This window comes from Salvelinus sp. IW2-2015, linkage group LG4p (genome assembly GCF_002910315.2).
Source record: "Salvelinus sp. IW2-2015 linkage group LG4p, ASM291031v2, whole genome shotgun sequence".
NCBI classification, from domain to species: domain Eukaryota; kingdom Metazoa; phylum Chordata; class Actinopteri; order Salmoniformes; family Salmonidae; genus Salvelinus; species Salvelinus sp. IW2-2015.
Window position 1 is genome coordinate 6154533 of NC_036841.1, and position 25991 is coordinate 6180523.

At 43.1% G+C, this 25991-nt stretch overlaps 1 protein-coding gene across 1 annotated transcript in view; it reads left to right on the top strand.

The window, feature by feature from the left end:
* The first annotated feature begins 1026 nt into the window (after positions 1 to 1026).
* Positions 1027 to 25991, top strand: part of LOC111959542 (periostin-like) — a 34355-nt gene continuing 9390 nt past the window's right edge. The window contains 14 exon segments of the mRNA XM_023981180.2: positions 1027 to 1221; positions 1817 to 1915; positions 14246 to 14310; positions 14758 to 14915; positions 15188 to 15352; positions 15652 to 15798; positions 16025 to 16166; positions 20084 to 20296; positions 20643 to 20746; positions 20748 to 20778; positions 23448 to 23596; positions 24188 to 24324; positions 24989 to 25119; positions 25397 to 25527. Coding sequence (XP_023836948.1) covers positions 1103 to 1221; positions 1817 to 1915; positions 14246 to 14310; positions 14758 to 14915; positions 15188 to 15352; positions 15652 to 15798; positions 16025 to 16166; positions 20084 to 20296; positions 20643 to 20746; positions 20748 to 20778; positions 23448 to 23596; positions 24188 to 24324; positions 24989 to 25119; positions 25397 to 25527 — 1791 coding nt within the window. The 5' untranslated portion in view covers positions 1027 to 1102.

Below are 25991 nucleotides of genomic sequence, written 5' to 3' on the forward strand. Positions count from 1 at the left end.
GAGTTTGTTAAATTATGAATTCTATTTTTGAAAGGCTCTATGGACATATGAGACACAGGTGTGTGTTTGTGGCATTGTTTGTTCCTCTGAGGTGTGGGCAGAGAGGCTGAGCGAGGCTTCCTTCCCTAACATCTTTAGTGTATTAAAGAGTTCATCTGGCTCTGGTATTTACAGCCACACTCTGAACCCTGTCTCTCCTCTCCTCTCCTCTCCTCTCCTCTCCTCTCCTCTCCTCTCCAATAGTCATAGACTCCTCTATGTCACACTCCCCTCTGTTCACTAGGTGGGGCTAAACACAAACTGTTACTTCTGACAGACTACTTCTCACTCCTACCTCTTGAGTGTGTGAGTTTTGTTTATGTGGTTTAATAATTAGGAGTTGATACACAGATCAGTGACTGGCACTGTAGGACTCAGCTTCTGTAGGTCCATCTGGAGTGTGTTTGTGGCTTTCTAAATCCGGAGGCCAGCTTTGTTCTGAATAAAAATGACTTACAGCCTCCAGTGGTGCCTGCCTGTTCACAGAGGTGACTAATACGGCAATATGGTACCATGTCTGTCTGGACCTTGTCTGACTAGAACAAGATAACTCTGTCTAGCTACTTGTTTTCAGAAAGGTACGCTGGATGTATGTTCTGTCTTCTACATGCCAGTGTGGTTTCTACAGGTGTTTTCCATGGCATAAATGAATACCATATGTATGATCTTGTCGTGTGATTTTTTGTGTGATTCCTTCAATTTAAACGCAATCTCAACAGAATCTGAAGTATAAAATCTGAAGTGGGAGCAAATTATCAGTATCAAAATTATTACAAAATAAAAAATATCAATTATGACAATACCTTCCATTAATCTTACAACTATTTCCCCGTATAGTAGCGTGTCGCACCACACAGTTTTAGCGTAGAGTGCGTAACATGGTCTTGGAGGGGTGCTGGGTGGTCCAGGCGTGAGTCTGGCTTTGGTGTGTTCCATTCCTCCCTCTTAGTTCCTCAACCAGCCAGCCTAGTGAGTCTCTCCTACTATATAAGTTCCCTCTCCCCAGCCTGCTCCCAGTTCTCAGTGTTTCTGTGTACCTTGAGGAGCTTCCTGGGATATCATCATGAAGATCCTGTTTGCAGCTCTCCTTGCTGTGTTTGTCCTGTCAAACTTTGACATGGCGGACTCCTCTTCTTATGATAAGATAGTCTACCACAGTAAAGTCAGGGCAAGAAAAGAGGGGTAAGTTTATTATTTTAAATTAGTATTGTTATTATTATTATTATCATTAGTAGTAGTAGTATAATTGTTATTATTATTATTGGTATTATTATTTGTATTATTATTATTGGTATTATTACTGTTATTATTATCTGAAGGACTTGATCTGCGTTCACTGATTTATGCTGATGCATGCACAGTCTCTGCAAATGTGTCATGCAAAAGTTGTTTTTAGTCCAAACTTTTGCTGAGTTGAAACACTACTATTTTTCTGCTTTTATGATCATTTACGGAAACAAATTATATCAGAGACTTTAATTCTGAATATGATTATTTCATAATTTCTAAATGAATCATGCTTTAAAGTTCACTAAATAACATTTAAGAGCTAATGTAAATAAATTAATATGTCAGATACATTTTTATGAAAGCAAAATTACCAAATGGACAAAAGGGAAATAACAAAAGTGAAATATACTGTGAATATGAAATAAGGATAAGAAATCAAACAGACATACAGTATTTATTACATGGTATGCTGAGTGCGGAACACTTTAGATATTCCAAATGTGTTCATTTAACCATCTGTCTCCTCTGTTTCCCTGGCGACCGTTAGACCCAACGTGTGCGCTCTGCAGCAGGCCATGGGGACCAAGAAGAAGTACTTCAGCACGTGTCGTAATTGGTATCAAGGGGCCATCTGTGGAAAGAAAGCGTAAGCGCCGTTTAGTTTTTGGGGGGTTCCTCCAGGACACATTCTTTCCTTTGGGTTCAACGATGAATAATATGACACTGTTAGGTTAGGGTCCTCTGTACGGACCACAGAGCATGTGTCCCAAGTTGCTCCGTATTACCTATATAGTGCACTACTTTTGGTCCATAGGGGGTCATAGGGCTCTGGTCAAAAGTAGTGCACTATACAAGGAATAGTGTGCCATTAAGGACACAGACATGGACCCAGGAATGATGTAGTCTCATGTGCCACACAGAAATGTTCAAATGGACACAGGGTGATCCCTAGTGCCATGGAAACTCATATGGACCACACAACTTCAGAGCAGAGCTTAATAATAACAATAATAATAATCATTTGGTGGGTGCTTATATTTGTCCTTTTTCGCACATGTACAAGTGTGTATTAATACACGTGTGAATTGGTAATGTGTTTTTTTTTCATATCCCAACTCCCCCTGAGACAACCTCAGAGAGGGGGTTCACAGCCAAGGGTAACATTCCCTCACTTGGAAGTCAGTGTAACAGATTTATGTGCCTTTTGTGAGGCTTTGAATCAGTTCCAGGGTTGGCTATGGTACGGATTATACGGGGTATGTGTTATGGTACAGATTATAAGGGGTATGTGTTATGGTACGGATTATACGGGGTATGTGTTACGGTACGGATTATACGGGGTAGGTGTTATGGTACAGATTATAAGGGGTATGTGTTATGGTACGGATTATACGGGGTATGTGTTATGGTACGGATTATACGGGGTATGTGTTATGGTACGGATTATACGGGGTATGTGTTTATGGTACGGATTATATCGGGTAACGGGTTTCGGGGTTGTTATGGTACGGATTATACGGGGTATGTGTTATGGGTAACGGATTATACAGGGGTATGTGTTATGTACGGATTAATACGGGGTATTGTTTATTGGTGGTACGGATTATACGGGGTATGTGTTGTGGTACGGATTATACGGGGTATATGTTATGGTACGGGTTAATCAAGTATGTGTAGATTTACGATCACCCTTTAGAACCAGTCAGGGAGTTCCCTATATATTGCACTACTTTTGACCAGAGCCAAAAGTAGTCCCCTATATAGGGGATAGGGTGCCATTTGGGACGCAGAGGGAGTTTTAGGAAAGATAACAAAAGGTCTGTGTTATCTTTGACTAATTTTGCCACTAACATCAGAGGAATGTCTAATGTATAAGGATGACCTGCCATCAAATTCCCTCTCATCATCATCCATGTTGAGAAACAAAGAGACCTTTAATGGTACTATGACTGAACTTGAACTTGAGAGGGGAGTAGTTGAGAAGGATAGGTTTAATTAACATAAACATGAACAGCAGTCAAGATTAATCTAGGAGGATGACGGACCATCAAATACCATCTCTTCATCTAGTGTATGTTGGGAAACAAAGACGACTCTGAAGGAGAGTTCAGAGGGTTTAGTAATGAACGTCAAAGGAACAAGATTTAAGATTATACCCAAGCAAGCCTTCAACTCTTACATCAATGCACAATCCCAAGCATTATAAAGGTCCTGGTTACTATGGTTATGATGGTTATTATGGTACGGTGAGCGTGGTCGCCGTAGGGACGCCACAGTGGTGCACCGCTGGTTCCTGGCTCTGATAAGGCAGTAATGTGTCAGCCATTTTTACTGGTTGGAGGTTGAAACAGTGGAAACTCTTGGAGTACAGACAGAAAGGACAGAGCCCACATAGTACAGAGAGGTTTCCACATAGTGCTGCTCACACGAAACAGACACAGTACAACCACATATTATAACAACCACATAGTATTTCAATGACCACATTGGAAAAAAGTCTATTCCAAAGTACTTTCATGTGAAATCTATCATTTCGTTCTACTTCTAAACTGTTTTAAACTGTATGGATTGTTTTACCAGAAAATACATCTAATCAAAGAACAGAATGGTTCCCATGGTTCCAGCTCTCGTATTGACGTTCTGATCCATGCCGGACTCAGGTCATGTCTTAGTTCCCTATCATCAGTTTGACAGCATGGACTCTGCTGCTGGGTTGTGTTGCAAGGTGATGCACTTACACTATTAGATGATGAGCAGTAATAGTGTTCTATGTAGCTATGCTCCTGGATGCTGAGTAGTGCTCTATGTAGCTATGCTCCTGGACGCTGAGTAGTGTTCTATGTAGCTTATGCCTTCCTGGATGCTGAGTAGTGTTCTATGCTTCCTGGACGCTGAGTAGTGTTCTATGTAGCTATGCTCCTGGATGCTGAGTAGTGTTCTATGCTTCCTGGACGCTGAGTAGTGTTCTATAGCTATGCTCCTGGATCTGAGAGTAGTTTCTATGCTTCCTGGACGCTGAGTAGTGTTCTATGTAGCTATGCTCCTGGATGCTGAGTAGTGTTCTATGTAGCTATGCTCCTGGACGCTGAGTAGTGTTCTATGTAGCTATGCTCCTGGATGCTGAGTAGTGTTCTATGTACTATGCTCCTGGACGCTGAGTAGTGTTCTATTGCTCCTGGATGCTGAGTAGTGTTCTATGCTTCCTGGACGCTGAGTAGTGTTCTATGTAGCTATGCTCCTGGATGCTGAGTAGTGTTCTATGTAGCTATGCTCCTGGATGCTGAGTAGTGTTCTATGTAGCTATGCTCCTGGACGCTGAGTAGTGTTCTATGTAGCTATGCTCCTGGATGCTGAGTAGTGTTCTATGTAGCTATGCTCCTGGACGCTGAGTAGTGTTCTATGCTCCTGGATGCTGAGTAGTGTTCTATGTAGCTATGCTCCTGGAAGCTGAGTAGTGTTCTATGCCCCTGGATGCTGAGTAGTGTTCTATGCTCCTGGATGCTGAGTAGTGTTCTATGTTTCTGGATACTGAGTAGTGTTCTATGTAGCATGCTCCTGGATGCTGAGTAGTGTTCTATGTAGCTATGCTCCTGGAAGCTGAGTAGTGTTCTATGCCCCTGGATGCTGAGTAGTTCTATGCCCCTGGGTGCTGAGTAGTGTTCTATGCTCCTGGATACTGAGTAGTGTTCTATCCTCCTGGATGCTGAGTAGTGTTCTATCCTCCTGGATGCTGAGTAGTGTTCTATCCTCCTGGATGCTGAGTAGTGTTCTATGCTCCTGGATGCTGAGTAGTGTTCTATGCTCCTGGATGCTGAGTAGTGTTCTATGCTCCTGGATGCTGAGTAAGTTTCTATGCTCCTGGATACTGAGTATGTTCTATGTTCTGGATGCTGAGTAGTGTTATATGCTCCTGGATACTGAGTAGTGTTCTATGCTCCAGGATGCTGAGTAGTGTTCTATGCTTCTGGATGCTGAGTAGTGTTCTATCCTCCTGGAAGCTGAGTAGTGTTCTATGCTAGCTATCCTCCTGGATGCTGAGTAGTGTTCTATGCTCCTGGATACTGAGTAGTGTTCTATCCTCCTGGATGCTGAGTAGTGTTCTATGCTCCTGGATGCTGAGTAGTGTTCTATCTCCTGGATGCTGAGTAGTGTCTATCTCTCCTGGATGCTGAGTAGTGTTCTATCCTCCTGGATGCTGAGTAGTTTCTATCCTCCTGGATGCTGAGTAGTGTTCTATGCTCCTGGATGCTGAGTAGTGTTCTATGCTCCTGGATGCTGAGTAGTGTTCTATGCTCCTGGATACTGAAGTAGTTTCTATGCTCCTGGATGCTGAGTAGTGTTCTATGCTCCTGGATGCTGAGTAGTGTTCTATGCCCCTGGATGCTGAGTAGTGTTCTATGCTCCTGGATGCTGAGTAGTGTTCGCTACAACATACTTCCATGGTCGGTTTCGTTGACTCTCCCCTTAAACTGCCCGTAACAACTTCTGAGTCTTTTGGAGAGGATCAGCTTGAGCAAAATGATGTGTAGTATCACTGATCTACAAATAGTATTCCCTGACAAATAATAGTATTTGTCAAACCTGGGTCCAGCGACTGTCAAGCCAACACCTTAACGTTTACACCAACAGGTCCAAACCTCTTGGCGTAACGGTTAATGTGTTGGCTTGACATTCGCTGGATCAGGATTCGAGTCCCAGTCAGGGCTACCTTCCGAATTCGCTACAACATTCTTCCATGGTTGGTTTCATTGACTGTCCCCTTAACTACCCCTAATTGACCCATTTTAAGCTACAACTTCCAAGTCTGTTGGAGAGGATCAGTTTGAGCAAAGTGAGGTGTGGAACAGTTCCTAGCATTTTCTACCTGCAGCAAGCCTAATGGACAATGCTGGATAGAAACCCCCCCACAAAAAACAACCAAACAACTAGGCCACATCATTAGTAATGATCTGTTTATTGGAAACAGCCCAGTTTTCTCCATTGACCAGATGACAGTACTACAGTAGTATTGGTTTGGCTAGCTGACATACAGAGATCTCCAGTCTAAAGTAGAGCTGCTGACAATACAGAGGGAAGTTTCCAACCCCGAAGCCAGGCCAGAGGGAGTCTTGGTTCTCCTGTATGTGCGTGGGAGAGTGGAGGTGGTTTTGCTGACTGTGCCTCATCAGGGCATGTGTGATCTCATGCCTGGCTCATCCCCCCACTCTTCCTCTTCTCTTCTCTGTGTTTCCAGGGGCTAAGTTCAAAAGAAGGCAACTATGGCAGTCAGCCATGAGCCATGAGCCATGAGCCATAACCTCTCCTCATCTGGCACCATAGCCTATTCCCTCAAACTCAAATCTGGAACGCGAAGGCAGTTCCACAGCGTTTTTTCATAGTTTCCCTCTAATAAGAGACTGATTTAGACCTCGGACACCAGGTGGATGCAATTAATGATCAGGTAGAACAGAAAACCAGAAGGCTCTGGACCTCTTAGGGTAAGAGTTGAATACATCTGTCCTATATAGTGCAATACTTTTGACCAGAGCCCTATGGGTCCCTATGGGTCCTGGTCAAAGAGGTGCATTATATAGAAAATAGGGTGCCATTTGGGACATAGCCCCTCTCCTCGTATGGCAGGCCTTGATCTGCTCTGTTTCCCTCTGCTGACTCTTACTGAGGAAGGATAGCTCTGTTTCCCTCTGCTGACTCTTACTGAGGGATGATAGCTATGTTTCCCTCTGCTGAGGGATGATAGCTATATTTCCCTCTGCTGAGGGATGATATCTCTGTTTCCCTCTGCTGACTCTTACTGAGGAAGGATAGCTCTGTTTCCCTCTGCTGACTCTTACTGAGGGATGATAACTCTGTTTCCCTCTGCTGAATCTTACTGAGGGATGATAGCTATGTTTCCCTCTGCTGAGGGATGATAGCTCTGTTTCCCTCTGCTTACTCTTTACTGAGGAATGATAGCTCTGTTTCCCTCTGCTTACTCTTTACTGAGGAATGATAGCTCTGTTTCCCTCTGCTTACTCTTTACTGAGGAATGATAGCTCTGTTTCCCTCTGCTGACTCATACTGAGGGATATCTCTGTTTCCGTCTGCTGACTGTTACTGAGGAATGATAGCTCTGTTTCCCTCTGCTGACTCATACTGAGGGATGATATCTCTGTTTCCGTCTGCTGACTGTTACTGAGGAATGATAGCTCTGTGCGTGCATGTATGTCTGAGGGAGGAGCCGGGAATGACAACCCCACATACGTCATCGTCTGTCGCTATGAAGGAAACAAGCCACTGTAAACCTCACTCCATCCTGCCCTAGACCCCCTCTCTCTCCAGTCAAACTCTGTTGATTTAGACAAGGCTGTCTTGTCCTATTATGGACCCAGCTACCACTGGAACACTGGAGAGCATGTGGAAATGTTTTTCTGGTTTGCAGACTTCCCAGGGGGACCGCTGATGAAGAAGCACAGCTGGACTTAAGTTCCAAGCCACCAAAGACTGAGCAACAAGCAACCATTATTCAAAAACCATTACTCTGGAAAAAATGAACTAAACCCCCAACTAGCATCATCCAGACATGAGTTAGTGAGTTATCTGGGATCAGCATCATGCAGGGTCAGCTCTCTGGGCACAGATGTAAATTCCACATCTAATTTAGTTCAAATATCTTGGAAACAACGTTGATTCAACCAGTGTGTGCTCAGCGGGAGTGTCCATACACCATAAAGCTTTCTACAGAGATCTGTAACCCACAATACATATTTCAGTTTCACAACCATGTAAGGTCTGGTCCACTTCAAACTGGACATCCATCTCCTACTATAGCCCACTTCATGTATCATTGTATTTGTATATTCGGCATTTGCTGGTTTGTGGTACTGTTTAGAATTTCTGCAGCTGGAAACAGTGGAATAGCGTGCTGTCCAGTGGTGTACTTGTACATCACGCTGCCTCACGTCTGCCTCTGGCTCAGAAAAGGCTTACTTACATTTGACATTTTAGTCATTTCTTCTTCTTAAACAGTGGAATACTGGCATTTACTGGCATTTACTGGCATATCATAAAGCTATGTCTGTGAGTTCTCCTCTCTCAACAATACCTCTGGCTCTGCACAAATTGAAGCATACTTGTTCTGCTTTAACAAGTCATGTCATGGTTTATGAGGTGTGGGATTATGAAATGGACTAGCTAGGTGGTTCTAGTGTACGTCCCAAATGGCACCCTTTCCCCTTTATAGTGCACTACTTTTGATCAGTGCCCATAGGGCTCTGGTCAAAAGTAGGGCACAATATATAGAGTAGGGTGCCATTTAGGACCCAGATAGTGTCCTTCTGTGGTTTTTGTCTATTAAAACAAGGTAGGGCTCTGCTTATAATAAATTGATTTAACTTTGATGCCAACTTGGTGCCCATGTGGTACTGTTTACAGTTTGAATACCGTTATAGGAGCTGATTACCACTAAAGAGAGAGATGGAGAGTAGTTACTGGGGTTTCTCATATCTCTATCATATCTCTGGGGTTTCTCAGAGTGGATAAATCAGACTTTCACTGTACTGTAACTCTCACTCACAGTCAAAGTGTGCACAAACACACACACACACACACACACACACACACAGATACACTCGCTCTCGCACACACACACCCATGAACACGCACACACACGCTCAGACATGCTGATCTACAGGTTAAGGCCCTTTATATAGTTAACAGCTGCAGGTTGGATTTCCACCTCTTTATATCTTAATAATTCTTCGTAGAAATGTATAGCTACTGTGTCTTCTCACGAAAACGTCTAAAGCGTCTGAGTGTGTTGGCCTACCCCTCTGTGGTAAGAAGAGACTCTCACCATGCTGCTCTCTGTTTTGCTCTACGACCCCCACAAGCATCAAGGAACTTGTCTGAACTCGATACAGCCTCTTCTGACAGTTTCTGTCTGTAGCGTCCGAACAGTTTGGGCTACAAACTGTCTCTCTGTCTCTGTCTCTGTCTCTCACAGACACATTACTGCACATATCGGTTGTTTTGCTCTAGGATGCCCACAAGCCTCACAAGCCTCATCTGAAGGTCCCCAGTACCAGTTTAAAGAATGAATGGAAATACACTGAACAAAAATATAACGCAACATGTAAAGTGTTGGTCCCATGTTTCATGAGCTGAAATAAAAGATCCCCAAAATGTCCCATACGCACAAAAATCGTATTTCTCTCAAATGTTGTGCACACATTTGTTAACATCACTGTTAGTGAGCATTTCTCCTTTGCCAAGGTAATCCATCCACCTGACAGGTGTGCCATATCAAGGAGCTGATGAAACAGCATGATTATTAGGTGCACCTTGTGCTGGGGATAACAAAAGGCCCCTCTAAAACATGCAGTTTTGTTACACAAAACAATGCCACAGATGTCTCAAATTTTGAGGGAGTGTGCAATTGGCATGCTGACTGCAGGAATGTCCACCAGAGCTGTTGCCAGAGAATGTAATGTTAATTTCTCTACCATAAGCTGCCTCCAACTTCGTTTTAGAGAATTCGGCAGTACGTCCAACCGGCTTCACAACCGCAGACCATGTGTATGGCGACGTGAGGGCGAGCGTTTTGCTGATGTTAACGTTGTCGTGCCATTCATCTGCCGCCATCACCTCATGTATTAGCATGATAATACACGGCCCTATGTCGCAAGGATCTGTACACAATTCCTGGTAGTTGAAAATGTCCCAGTTCTTCCATGGCCTGCATACTCACCAGACATGTCACCCATTGAGCTTGTTTGGGATGCTCTGATCCATGCCCCTACCTTTTTATTACGGTATCTGTGACCAACAGATGCATATCTATATTCCCAGTCATGTGTAATCAATCCATAGAACAGGGCCTAATGAATTTATTTAAATTGACTGATTTCTTTATATGAACTGTAACAGTAAAACCTTTGAAATTGTTGTATTTTGCATTTATATTTTTGCTCAGTATATATATGGAGATAGTTCAGTGCCTAAAATAAGGGGTTGAATACATGTTTCCTGATCTTTCTTTCTTTAATTTTTATTTTTTTATTTTTTATTTTCTTAAGGGGTGGATCAGCTTAATATTGCGGAAAGAATGTTGCTTCCATCAATGTAATTGTCTGCATCATTTCCAATCCCCCATATATTTTTTTGTTAAATATATCCATACACGCATGCATACATATACACATATACACATATATACATACACATACCTATATAGACATACATACTTTTTAAAAGAATATACCTTTATTATTATTCCCCGCAAACCCTACCACCGATCCCCCAATTGGAGTAAACTGATAAACACTTCGGCTTTTACCTTCAATTTATACATCTTATACACATTTTACAGACACAGTCTACTTTACAATAGTTCTCTCTTGTTTGTTCTTAGTCCTTCCTCTATTTATGATGTCCATCCAGTTTGATTTCTATTTGTAACTGTGCTATTTCACAAAAGTTCCAAACCTATTTACATTTTACAGATCCCGTATGCTTTACATTGTTTATCTTGTTATTAGTCCCACCCTTCAGCTCCATTCAACCCCTCCCATCTATCTCTCAACATCATCCATTTCGGATTTATATTTGCCATATATTTTTCAACTGTGCTGTGATGCTTCACAAAATAATTGAACCTTTCTATTCTCATAGCTTCTACAGATTGTAAATTAAAAATAACATTTTTTGCTAAAATAATTATTATATTATTGATTGATTGACTATGGCTTTTCAAATCACCCAGTATTGCTATCTGTAGCGTTAGTTCTAGGCAAATGTTGCAATTCTTCAGCCATTCCTGGACCTGTGACCAAAAACGAGCTYCATATGGACAATACCAAAATAAATGATCTAATGACTCTGCCTCCTCACAGCAGAATCTGCAGAGCTGGGAAGATTGTATCCCCCATATATATATAACATTCTATTAGTTGCAAGAATTTTGTATAGTAATTTAAATGGAAAAATTCGAAGTTTTGAATCCGGCGTTGTTTTGCGTATCAATTCATAAACCATGTGCCATGGAATGGGTACATCGAAAATCTGTTCCCAACTATTTTGCAATTTTTATGGCACAGCTGTCAGTTTTTTGGTCCTTAAATGAAATTGGTATATGTTTTTATTTATCACACTTTTCTTTAACCATTTATGTTCTTTAATACAGGGCCGACATACAAGTTCCTTACTTTTTCCCCCTTCTACTTGCCTCTTACATTTTTGTGGTAATGCTGCAATTAATTGGTTGTAATTTTGGGTAGAGCAGACATTTCCATATGTCTGTGTTAGCTGCATGTGTGACATAACTCCACCAGTCCTATTTATGATATCATTCACTAAAATTATACATTTTTTAAAGAATTCTTCTTCTTTTTTTTATCAATTAGTATATTTGAATTCAACCACAATATTTGTTGTATTAATTGTTCTGTCTTTTCAGGTGGATTAAACTGAAATTGCAACCAACCTTCTAAGGCTTGTTTAAAAAATAAAGATATTTTGGAGATTATTTCCTTTTCAAACAACCGAAAGTGAGCAGGTGTAATCTGAATAAAGGGAAAAAGGCCCTTCTTGAACATAGGATGAGACATTCATACCAATTTACTGGAGAACCAGTTTGGATTTAAGTATAACTTTTGTATGACTGATGCCTTTAGTGAGAGGTCTAATGCTTTAATATTTAATCATTTCTGCCCTCCGAATTCATATTCGTAATATAAATAGGCCCTTTTAATTTTATCTGGCTTGCCGTTCCAAATAAAATTGAATATTTTTTGTTCATATAATTTAAAAAGCAGGTCACTAGGTGTAGGCAAAACCATAAGCAAATAGGTAAACTGTGATATGACTAAAGAGTTAATCAGGGTGATTTTTCCACAAATAGACAGGTATTTTCCTTTCCATGGTAGCAAGATCTTATCTATTTTTGCCAAATTTCTATAAAAATGTATTGGATAATTTCTGTCTTTTTGGGATTTGTCTACCGAGTATGTCCACATCTCCGTCAGACCATTTAATTGGTAAACTACATGGTAATGTACAATTTGCATTTTTTTGTGATCAAATGCATAATATAGTACACTTATCATAATTTGGTTTTAATCCATAGAGGATAGCAAAAGTATCTAGATTCTTTATGAGGCCCTGGAGAGACTCTAATTGTGGTTTTAAAAGAAAACATGAATCATCAGCGTACAATGAAACCTTAGTTTTTAAGCCACGGATTTCTAATCCCTTAATATTATTGTTTGATCTAATCTTAACAGCTAACATTTCGATGGCAATAATAAATAGATATGCCGATAGTGGACAACCTTGTTTTACTCCTCTAGATAGTTTTAAACTAGGGTTACTATACATAACTTTAACCCATTTTATAAGAGATTCCCCAAAATTGAAATATTCTAGGCATTTATATATAAACTCCAGTCGTACTTTATCAAAAGCCTTTTCCTGATCTTTCTTGTACTGTATCTCTCAGATATAGAACAAACATTTCAGAACAAACTCTCTCCTTGGGAGCCCAAGGGGTGCACGTTTAGGTTTTTGCCTTAGCACTACACAGCCGATTCAAATAATCAACTAATCATCAGGCTTTGATCATTTGAATCAGCTGTATACTGTTAGGGCAAAAACCAAAACGTGTTCCCTTTGGGGTTCTGAGAACCGAGTTTGGGGAACGCTGCTCTAGAGGATTAAGGCAATGGTCTCTTGGAAACATTCCTTGTATATCATGGTAACGTTCCTATGAAAATGTTAGTTAATGACTTAAAGTTGTGGGAATGCTTGTTGTTAGCTGGGTTGTAACGTCATGGAGTTTAATTAAAGAGTCTCTGAAAACCTAATGAGGCCTGTTCTGTGTTTGTGTCTCTGTGGTTACGATTGCTTTTAAAAGCTGTTTGATTTAGATGAAAGATTACAGTGCCATTTCCTCCCATCATTTCCCCCCGAGTCATTTCTAATGAGCTAGTCTGTTACAGTTTCCACACAGCCCATTCAATAGTTTGTGGTAAATGCGGGAGTTGAAAAGTTCAATTTCATAACCAAGGTTTCCGACTGCTTATGGATTTGATTGCAACGCGCTACTTCAAGGCCCAAAACATAATGTCTTAGAGCTTAACCAAGGCTGATTCATGGACTAGAGTGTGAGACTAATTGTTTAGTTGCAAAGGGGCAGGGTCCTTGGTAAATAGCACCCTATTCCCTACAAAGTGCATTATATATGGAATAGGGTGCCATTCTGGGGGCAGACATAGTTTATGTATGCATACAATGTGGTAGCGTTACCCTGGAGGCGTGCTGGCCTGGGCCCTGGGACCACATGGCCTTATGGGTAATAAAACAGATAATGAGGACCATGTGGAACACACACACACATACACACACACAGGAGCATGAAACAGCCTTTCAATAAAGACATTAGTGATGATTCAGCTGAAATATACTAGGATGAACTCCGGGATAAATATACGATGTGCTCTGTTGTACTGAAAGATCTTCTAGAACACTGTAATTACATGGGATGTGGGGATCACTGTTTATGTACCCCGGCTCTGAATATTCAAACAGAGGATAGGGTATGTCTCTGTATCTAGCTTGTGACCTGTCCGTCTGTCTGTGTCTGTGTGTCGTCTCTGTCTCTAAAGCGTGATCTGTGTGGGATGTCTCCATCTCTCCCTCCTTTCTGTCTCTAACGTGTGTGTCCCTGTGTTGTCTGTAGGACGGTGCTGTATGAGTGATCTGTCCCTAAACATGACGTGTCTGTGTGTCAATGTCTGTAGGACGGTGCTGTATGAGTTTATGCGTGATCTGTCTGTGATGCATTGTCTATGTCTCTGAACTTGGTCTATCTGTGTCTCTGGTGCGTGTCTCTGTGTCTCTGGACAGTGCTGGTGCTGTATGAGTGATCTGTTTATGAGTGATCTGTCTGTGGTACATTGTCTATGTCTCTGAACTTAGTCTAGCTGTGTCTCTCTGTCTATAGGACGGTGCTGTATGAGTGCTGTCCAGGCTACATGAAGCTGGAAGGAATGAAAGGATGTCCTGCAGGTATGTAGCTACAGTCGGTTACAGTATATGTAATGTTACAGGGTACAAGATACGCTATCTATTTTTGTAGTGCACTTAATGTTATAGTGTACTTCAAAGGTTAAACAAGAGGTTCAACGAAGACATACCAAGGGGTATTACGTTTTCTCATTAAATTCACGAGTCACAATGCCACACCAACATAAAGATTCCGCTGGCACATCGTCCTGCCCCTGCATGTTTCCTTTTAGCTTCATCTGTCTGTTTTTGGGGTTCTTTAGGGTTGTTAGAGTTGTTTCAATGAGACTTGTGTGCATCCCAAGTGCCCCCCTATTCCCTATGTACTGCACTACTTTAGGGCTCTGGTAAAAGTAGTGCATTGTATAGGTTATAGGATACCATTTGGGATTACCCCCGGTATGTAGGGAGATGTAGTCATCATGGTACCTTCTATTCCCTGTTCCACAGTGGCCCCTATAGACAATGTGTATGGTACCTTGGGCCTGGTCAAGGCCATCTCCACCCAGGAATACTCTCACATCTCCAAGCTGCAGGGGGAGATAGAGGGATCTGGGTCATACACCTTCTTTGCTCCCAGCAACGATGCCTGGGACTTGTTAGATGAGGTAAGTCAGGATAAGTGTCATCTCTTACATCTGGAAAATTCCAGGTAAGTCAGACAATCAGTTGAATCCACCAGCGATAGTTTTAGGTTTTTTCAGTGCCAAAACCATTCTGTGCTTGTAATGTGACCATTTAAAAGAGCTACAACATAAAACACCAGAATGTGTGGTTGATTGACCTGAACCCTACAGTCAGTTGCTGTAAGTCTTTGTCATCACTTTATGTTAAGTATTTATGTTATCTTAAGCCTTTCTATTCTGCATTTCTTTAACAGGAAGTGCGTAGCGCGTTGGTGAGCAACGTTAACATTGAGCTGTACAATGCTCTGCACTACCACATGGCTAACAAACGCCTGCTTACCAAAGACCTGAAGAACGGCCTGGTGGTCGACTCCATGTACAACGACCTGGGACTCTACATCAACCACTACTCCAACGGGGTGAGCATCCCACTAGACCTACACAACATCATCTTATGCATCCCAAATGGCACCCGACTCCATTTTTAGTGCACTATTTTGACCAGCGCCCATGGAATGTATTGGGAATCCGATGGTTTCCATGCCATGAGATAGAAAAGTTGCCATCATGGAAAGCGAAGGCTTTATTGTGTGCAGGTAGTTGTTGAAGAGTGTGTTGTGTGAACATTGGAGAGTTACGGACGGTATGCTTTTGTGTGTTGTGTGCAGATACTGACTGTGCTGTGCATGTCCTATGTGGTGTGTTGTTATGTATGAAGATCGTGACGGTGAACTGTGCCAGGATTATCCATGGCAACCAGGTTGCCACCAACGGGGTGGTGCACATCATCGACCGTGTCATCACTGCCGTGGGCAACACCATCCAGGATGTCATCGAGGTTGACGATGACCTCACCACTCTCAGTGTAAGTCTTCTCTTCTCTTTTTGCCCTGATCTACCTTTCATATTCTACCTTTCCTTTCCTACCTTTCCTTTCCTACCTTTCCTTTCTTACCTTTTTCATCTATATCTTTTCTCCTCTTTTCTCCTTTTCTCTTCTCATCTTTTTCATTCTATTTTATTCGATTTATCGATTCATACAGTATTAATGGAGCATATGATGGAGGATATGATGTATTTTCTCCCTACAGGAAGTGGCTCTGGCCTCAGGCCTGCTGGACAAGCTGGGACAACCCGGCCAGTACACCCTGTTCGCCCCCACCAACGATGCCTTCGCCAAGCTGGACTCAGACGTGCTTCAACGACTGATGGGTGACAAGGGTGTCCTCCAAGGTAAACCAAACCGCTGGGCCAGGCTTCAGAGCTCCATCACCTCTCTGGAATGCCTTCTAGAAATACAGAGAGCAGCTCACAGGAGAGTACTTTAAAGCAGAGGGGAGACATAGAGACTTTATATAGATCTCCAACCTCAGGCCATATCCGGGTTTAATGAGATGAAGGTGCAGGAAAAGTAACTCAATGGTTCCCGCTCGCCATGTTTGCAGGGCTGAGTAACCGCAGAGTTTTTCATGTAAGCGCTTTTTCCGACTCAAAAAAAATGGAGCCAACTAGTTACAGTCTGTGCTGTGGATTTGTAATCCTCAGGCAGTTGGCAAACTGAGCGTTCACCACAGTTGTGAGAGTGAGTAATGAAAAAGAAAAGAGCTCTTGTTTCAGATGTTGGATCACATATGGCCTACGAAATAATGGCTATTCAGACATATACTTTCATATGGTGAAGCTTTTTGATAATTTGACAAGTTTACAATCTAAACATTTACCGTCACACTATAATTTTTGTCTGGGTGGCACTCCCATAATAAACACTCTAACTTGTTCAAAAATATTTCCAAAGAGGTGTCGTTCATATGGTGCTAAACACCACAGGGCAGGAAGCAGAAAGCAGCTGGCTCTGCCTGTGTCCCAAATCGCAACCTATCATTCCCTACCTCGTACGGCTCTGGTCAAAAGTAGTGCACTATTTAGAGAATAGGGTGTCATTTTGGGACACATCCCAGTCAAAGGGCTGGGACTGGAAAGGTTCAGAAGGTCCAGAGCATTAGGAGGGTTGGCAGTGGGGTGATGATCCCTAACGTCCCTGAGCTGTGAGATCCCGCCACTTCACACACAGTCAAACAGAGTCAAACACAGCAGTAAAACGTTCTCCCTGCACTCATTCGTCTCCCAACACCAGGACCCAAGGGATCTAAGGGATCTCCAGGTCTCCCGAGTTTCATAGTCTGCATCCCATATGGCACTTGATTCCCTATTTAGTGCACTACTTTTGACCAGGGCCCATAAGGATCTGGTCAAAAGTTGAGCACCTAAAGGCCCAGTGCAGTCCCAAAAAATATTTCCTGTGTTTTATATACACCCAGTGGCCAGTTTATTACCTACACCCATCTAGTACCGGGTCTAAAAAGTTGTTCAATTCGTATCAAGGGACATAACGTGTGGCAGGAAAACATTCCCCACACCATTACACTACCGCCACCAGCCTGTATCATTGACATCAGGCAGGAAGGGGTCATGGACTCATGCTGCTTATGCCAAATCCTGACTTTGCCATCAGCATGAGGCAACAAGAACCGTGATTCGCCGGACCAGGCAATGCTTTTCCACTCCTCAATTATCCAGTGTTGATGATCGCGTGCCCACTGGAGCCACTTCTTCTTGTTTTAAGCTGATAGAAGTGGAACCTGGTCTGCAATAGCCCATCGGTGACAAGGACCACCGAGTTGTGTGTTCCGAGGTACCGTTCTGCACATCACTTTTGTACTGCGCCGTTATTTGCTTGTTTGTTTGTCGTACCATTCTCTGCAAACCCMAGGCTGTTTCTGAGATACTGGAACCGGCGCACCTGGCACCGACAATCATTCCACGCTCAAAGTCGCTTAGGCCACTTGTTTTGCCCATTCGAACGTTCAATCGAACAGTAACTGAATGCCTCGATGCCTGTCTGCTTGCTTCATATAGCAAGCCACTGCCACATGACTCACTGTCTGTAGGAACAAACTATTTCCGTGAATGGGGTGGTGCACCTAAAAAACTGTCCACTGAGTGTATATTTCCATATACAGTATTTTGGAAAATGTGAAAATTATGATAATGCTCTTTTAATCTTTACATATTTTACCTTTGTTAGGTTCAGTTTGATAATGTGCACCTGCTCATTAGTTAGCTAGCTAACTAACTTTAGCTTGCTAACTGAGCCAGGCAGTCACACACACTTCATATGAAACAAATGGGGTGGTAAGTGCAGCACAATGCACACAATGCTAAATGCTTTACCAAACTAGCTATCTAGCAAGATGATGAAGAAATAATTTTATTCGCTCTCCATTTTCCCATACTTCCAGTGCCAGTTCACTTGTTAGCTAACGTTAACTAAACGGTTAGCATCTCCATTTAGCATACAGTAGCTACTCCACCGAATCTTGACAGCTAACAGGCAGCTGCTTCATTCAAAAAATGAATCCATTGTGGTTTACTTATGTTGCTATCTACACTAGTCATTTAGTTGTGGCCATCTGGTTAGTATCAACAAGGGCTTACTACAAATTCTAGCTAGAAACAACATTAGTTCTTACTATTGGCTATATATTGGCTATATTGTAAAAATGTATGAAAACAAACATTTGCTTTTGGGTGTTTATTTAAGTTTAGGGTTAGGCATAAGGTTAGCAGTATGGTTAAGGTTAGGTTTAAAATCACATTTTACGAAGAGAAATTGTAGAAATAGGCGGGGTTTATGACTTTGTGGCTGTGGTAACTAGTGATGACCCATTAGCACAGCTTGCTAGTTATCTTACATTATTTACAGCAGGCACAAGCCAAAAAATGGCCTTATGGCCTGGAGTATATGGTCTGGAGTATTTAAACGAAGCAAATCGGAGGTAAACTCAATCAATCAATCAAATGTATTTATAAAGCCCTTCTTACATCAGCTGATGTCACAAAGTGCTGTACAGAAACCCAGCCTAAAACCCTAAACAGCAAGCAATGCAGGTGTAGAAGCACGGTGGCTAGGAAAAACTCCCTAGAAAGGCCAGAACCTAGGAAGAAACCTAGAGAGGAACCAGGCTATGAGAGATGGCCAGAGATTATAACATAACATGGCCAAGATGTTCAAATTGTTCTATGTGAACAACAAAAAGTTAACTGTCGACACTGGGCAGAGGTGCTAAGTACCTATTGGCAGTCAGATTTCTCGATGTATCTGACCCTTTAGAGTTGTTTGAAATGACCGCCTGAAATTTCTGCAAGTTTTGGTGGGAGGGAGTTTTGCCCTTCCATCGTGAAATCACCATGAGCTAAATTAGCTAATAGACCAACAAGAAAGAGAGTTACAAGCCTCTCTGCCAATAACAGCTCATTTTAAGTTTTTCCCTCCCCACTCAAACCACTCACAGACAGTCCTAGCAAAGTTCTTGCTCAAAAACAATCACACTAAGTTACTTAATTGTTATCCAAAAATTATTTGATTTTGAGATAAAAATGGCTGCATTGAACCTTTAATGGAGAATAGGTTGCCATTTGGGACGTAACCTGTGATTCATTTGCTATTCTGAAGCCATGCTGGAAATGACATCATCCCATGCATAGGCACCTCTACTACCAGTCATTTGTATTGGTTACCTTCAGAAGAACCCTGTGACACTTGTGGAGGATGTAGAGTAAAACGAGTGTCTCCCCTTTCCACACTGAGGTCAAACTAGTTTGTAGCCCAAAATGTTTGGACGCTACAGACAGAAGTTGGCAGATCAGCGTTACCGACTTCAGACGTGTCCGACGGGACGTATTCATGAGAAGACCGATTTTCGGGATGTCTCATGAGAAGCTCTGACAAACACCGCTGTAGCTCGGCCACCTTTCACCTCAGATGTGGATGGCCGACAAATACGATGCAGTAGATTGAGACAGAGCCAATGCAAAATATCTCTAGCTTAAACTGACAGGTTTTGATGGGGATTTTTATATTATTTAGGATTAAAATGACGCCTGGCTAGTACAGTATATGAAGTCAAACACATATCACTTTTCCCGGGATGCTGGTCCAGTCATGTCCATAATGTAGTAACCCAACCAAACGAAAATGCTGTTAATCAATAAGGATAAACTGTATGTAGGAGTATCTGAGTGTGTGGGACCGATTGACACTTTTCTCCTCTCCTCTCTCCTCTCTCCTCTCCTCTCTCCACTCCCTCCAGCTCTGCTGAACTTCCACATGCTGAACTCTGTCCAGTGTTCAGAGGGCATCATGTCCGGCCAGACCTTTGAGACCCTGGAAGGCCACAACATCGAGATTGGCTGTGACGGGGACAGCCTGACGGTCAACGGCATCAAAATGGTGTTGAAGAAAGACATTGTCACCGCCAACGGAGTCATCCACCTCATCGACGAGGTCCTCATGCCTGACTCAGGTTAGCTCCCCCATCTTGACCCACCTAATAATTATACATGTCATTTGGATAGTGCTTTCATTACAGAGCTGTGCTCCTAACACACAGTTTGTGTTTTTGCATTTGCATTTGTTTGATGGAATGTAAATGGCATGAACTGTTTCACAAAATACACAACACCTTTATTTAAATCTCCCTTTGCTGTTACACTATTATACAAGTCAACCATACACATAGGAAAATAGATGGAAAAAATGACACAATGACGGCAAGACTAAGATAAAATCTGAAAACTCTGAATAAGTGTAGAAGTGTTGATCCTTCAGTGGTAGAGAAGCTTTTAATGGTGTTGTCTGTGTCCTCTAAGCTAAGCAGGTGATGGAGCTGCTCACCCCTTCCCAGTCCACCTTCAGTGACATGGTGTCAGAGCTGGGTCTGTCTGCAGCCATGGCAAGCTAGGCAGAATACACCACTACTGGCCCCGCTCAATTCTGTCTTCACTGGTGAGTACACATCATGGCCCCGCTCAATTCTGTCTTCACTGGGGAGTACACATCATGGCCTCGCTCAATTCTGTCTTCACTGGTGAGTACACATCATGGCCCCGCTCAATTCTGTCTGTAACACATCCCTCGCCCTTAAATACTCTTGAACGTCCTGAACTCTTTCCTTTCTTGGTCATTATCTCTCTCTCTGTCTATCCCTCTCCTTCCTCTCTCTATCTCTCTGCCCCCTCTTCCTCTCTCTAGCTCCTCTATCTGTCCCCCTCTTCCTCTCTCTAGCTCCTCTCTCTGTCCTCATCTTCCTCTCTCTACTCTCTCTCGTCCTCACTTCCTCTCTCTAGCGCCTCTCTCTGTCCCCCTCTCCTCTCTCTAGCTCTTCTCTCTGTCCCCCTCTTCCTCTCTCTAGCTCCTCTCTCTGTCCTCATCTTCCTCTCTCTAGTGCCTCTCCTGTCCCCTCTTCCTCTCTCTAGCTCCTCTCTCTGTCTCCCTCTTCCTCTCTCTAGCTCCTCTCGCTGTCCCCCTCTTCCTCTCTCTAGCTCTTCTCTCTGTCTCCCTCTTCCTCCTCTAGCTCCTCTCTCTGTTCCCCTCTTCCTCTCTCTAGCTCTTCTCTCTGTCCCCCTCTTCCTCTCTCTAGCTCCTCTCTCTGTCCTCATCTTCCTCTCTCTAGTGCCTCTCTCTGTCCCCCTCTTCCTCTCTCTAGCTCTTCTCTCTGTCTCCCCTCCTCCTTCTCTAGCTCCTCTATCTGTTCCCCTCTTCCTCTCTCTAGCGCCTCTCTCTAGCGCCTCTCTCTGTCCCCCTCTTCCTCTCTCTAGCGCCTTTTCTCTGTCCCCTCTTCCTCTCTCTAGCTCCTTCTCTCTGTCCCCCTCTTCCTCTCTCTAGCTCCTCTCTCTGTCCCCCTCTTCCTCTCTCTAGCTCCTCTCTCTGTCCCCCTCTTCCTCTCTTAGCCCTCCTCTGTCCCCCTCTTCCTCTCTCTAGCCCTCTCTCTGTCCCCCTCTTCCTCTCTCTAGCCTCTCTCTGTCCCCCTCTTCCTCTCTCTAGCTGCCTCTCTCTGTCCCCTCTTCCTCTCTCTAGCTCTCTCTCTGTCCCCCTCTTCTCTCGTCTAGCTCCTCTCTCTGTCCCCCTCTTCCTCTCTCTGCTCCTCGTCTCTGTCCCCCTCTTCTCTCTCTAGCTCCTCTCTCTGTCCCCCTCTTCCTCTCTCTAGCGCCTCTCTCTGTCCCCCTCTTCCTCTGTCTAGCTCCTCTCTCTGTCCCCCTCTTCCTCTCTCTAGCTCCTCTGTCACCACTTTATCACTCCTCTCCTTCTTGCTCTTTCTCACAGGTGGGTAATGCACACTGAGCTCCAAACTGTGACATTAGTCTTGCTGTCATGCGGACTCACTAGTGAGCAATATACTATACATACTGCATACTGGTCTCCTGAGGGAAGAGTGCTGGAATGATTAATAGCTGGAGCTTTATGCCGTGAAAACCCTAAGAATATATAATTACCACTGCGCACACACATACACACATACACAGCATAGGAACATTCAAGACCTCACAAGGTGTGGGGAGAGATATCTCCTACCTGAATCCAACATTTGTAACGCATGTGTGATAAACTGAACCGAAGTATATTAATCAGTAGTATGATACACTAGCCTGCTGCATGCTCCAGGAAAGGAAAGAGTCCCAGGCTGGAATAGCTGAGTTACGGCCTATAAATTCCTCCACTAAATTGTTCTCTAATTTAGACTCTACATGATGTGTCCATTGTCGACGTACGGCACGGTACAGTACAGAACAGAACAGCTCTGTATCTCAGACAGCTCAGCACTTGTTAAAACGTCCTCTGTTATTAGAGCCACAGTTTCCTCCCTGGAGGAGGTAGCACTTCCCCCGACGGGATATCAGTATATTAGGTACGGGAAATGCAGACTGGAACAGTCACTGTCTGTGTCCCAAATGGCACCCTATTCCCTATATACAGTAGTGCACTACCTTTGACCAGAGCCCTATGGGAATAAGGGAATAAGGTGCAATTTGTGACGCAGACACTGTTACAATGTGGCTGATCAATCTGTCTGTGGGGAAGCTACAGAACCCGGGAGATTTCCTGGAAAATAAGGTTGACGTTTTACAACTAGACCACCAGACTGCATCATTAACCTATATTATGACTCATAATGACGATAATAATCACAATTTAACTTTTTTATCGTCTTCGTCCAAGGAAAACCTTTGATCTACATTTTTGCGGAATTTGGGCTAGCTCCTAGAAAAGTTATTGTTTACAAACAGATTTATTGTAATCTTTTGATCTGTACACGTCTGAGTTTTGCCCAATACCGCAAGATCCCCTGCATTTGGCTGTAGTTAATTGTGTCTTTTTGTTTATCTAAATATGCTATTAACCATGTAGTATATACTGTACTGTACATATATTCCATGTATATCATCCTTCCAGACGAGGTGTCGACACATCTGGGTTTTCTTTAATAGAGAAGTTTACCATGTGTATATTTATCATGTACACCATCCACCCAGTGGAGGTGAAGGTCCTGGGAAAAACATGTATCTCCATTTTTGCAGAATTGGGGCTAGTTTCTAAAAATGTATTGTTTACAAACAGATTTAATGTAATCTTTTGACCTCTTACAATGTATCTATATGAAATATCTCATCCTCCAGATGAGGTGATGGCCATTGACCAGAGCTTTCTGAAGGTGATTCTGGAGAACCACATCCTGAAGGAGAAGATCACTCTGGGACAGCTGTACAACGGACAGCGCCTGGAGACTATCGCCGGGAAGTTCCTCAGAGTCTTCATCTACCGCACAGTAAGTCTCTGTGTGTGTGTGTGTTTGTGTGTGTGTTTGAGTGTGTGTGTGTGTGCGCGTGTATGCGTGTGCATACAGTATGTGTGTGTTTGTGAGAGAGTTTGTGTGAGTATACACATGTGTGTGTGTGTGGGTGTGTGCGTGCGTGCATGTGTGCGTGGGTGCAAGTCCATCTCTTGTCTCTGAACAGCTGGTCAAACACAATGGCTGTCTGCCATACAACACATATCCTTTTCACTGGGCTATCCACTGGACTGACTAAGAGTCTGTTAATTCAGTAGCTAGTAGACTATTAATTTCCATGTCTTATTAAGGGCTACTTCAGCAGATGTTCCAACTCAAATTTCAGTTTTAAAGATGCTCAAAAAATAAGTTAGCTGGCTGGAGAACCAATTAGCCTAGCTAGCTTACTATCTGGCTAGCTAACTAGTTAGGTGCTTATGCTAGCATACCAAAATGCCCACATAGGTCATAATTTAGCTAAAATTAGGATATTAGGACTAGAGTTACATTATTAGGATAAAAAAAAGTTTTCACTTAAGTGGTTCTTTAACCGGTATACCCTGTGTCCTGTGTCCTGTCTGTCTGTAGGCGGTGTGCATAGAGAACTCCTGCCTGGTGCGCGGCAGCAAGGAGGGCAGTAACGGAGCCCTCCACCTGATGAGGACTCTGATGAAGCCAGCTGAGACCACCATGTTCCAGATCCTCACTGACAACGGAGGATTCAAGTAAGCTGCTTGTGGACATATAGACTGTGTGCGCTTTAGCCTGGTCCCAGATCTGTATGTGCTCCAGCCAATGAAATAGTCAGATAAGTTAGCTCAAGCTCATACAGATCTGAGATCAGACTAGTTGAAGGATCAAGGGGCACATGAAGATTGTTCCGATTTTGTGGCCAACTCATGAATATATTGTATATTAAACAGTGTTGGATTTGGAGTACAATCCTGTCTCACCCCCTACTCCTGCTTGAGAAAGGATGTTCTGTAGCCAACCCAATAGCCAGAGAGTCAGAGAGTTCACTAATCAGGCAGAGTTCAATCAAATTTATACAGACCTGGGAGCAGGCTGAGAAATGTACTAAGAGTTTATACAGACCAGTGGGCCAACTTCTTTCCAAATCATGTACACCTCTTGCAAGGGATCTTTTATCTAAATAATACCAAGGATCTCATCACTGTAGAGGATCCTTTTCTAAAGCTCAATCGGTTCGTACGGGCGGTCACATGTGTTGGCAAGGTAGAGTTAAATAAACTAGTTAAATCCCAGTCAGAGACAAGTTCAGGAAGGAGTTCTATATGCGAAGCTATCACACTGGCACCGGTTATATCTACCCTCAGTGGTTGTCATGAGAGCCAGGTAACTGTTTCCTTCATCATGTTTTGGTTGTAGGATCTTCCTGTCACTGATGGAGATGGCTGGTCTGACTGACCTGCTCAAACAGGAAGGAGAATACACTCTGTTCGCTCCCAGTGATGAGGCCTTCGCTGGCGTCAGCGACAGTGACATGGCTCTGCTCAGAGGTTGGTTCATCTCTCAGACTCTCCCTCTCTCTCCGTCCCTGTTAGTCTGTCTCAGTCTCTCAAACAAATATCACAGCCAGAGGTTGTTCTTGTCAGGCCACATCGTGGTGGTCAGGAAAAACTGCTTACCTTAACCATAGCTACCATAGCTACAAGCTATCTCCTAAAGGTTGTAATGTCAAAGGAACATCCATAAGACTTAGAGTTAGTAGATGTATGTACGATATGTACTATGGATCCATAGTCTTCCATCTAAAACCCTGTCTGTTCTGGCCAGGCAATATGAACGCCCTGCGTACCATCCTGCTCTACCACTTCAGTAACGGAGTGTTCATCGGCGGAGGTTTGGAGACTGGGGTGACCAACCTCCTCAAGTCTCTGCAGGGAAACAACCTCCGAGTGCTGCATGTGAGTCCAACCCTCTCAACACTCAACAGGGCTGTAAATATAAGAAATCAAGGCATCATGGCTGCAACAAGACCAAGCAAGTATCACAAAGATCCTGAAGAGATTATCTACATTCAGAAAGTATTCAGAACCTTTCACTTTTTCAACATTTTGTTACGTTAAAGCCTTATTCTAAAATGTATTAAATTGTTTTATTTCCACACCAATCAACAAACAATACCTCAAATTTTTTTTTTTTTTTTTTGAAATAGTCACATTTACATAAGTATTCAGACCCTTTACTCAGTACTTTTTTGAAGCCCCTTTGGCGCCGATTACAGCCTCGATCCTCTCAAGCTCTGTCAGGTTGTATGGGGAGCGTCGCTGCTCAGCTAATTTCACGTCTCTCCAGAGATGTTCGATCGGGTTCAAGTCCGGTCTCTGGCTGAGCCCCTCAAGGACATTCAGAGACTTCAGCCACTTCT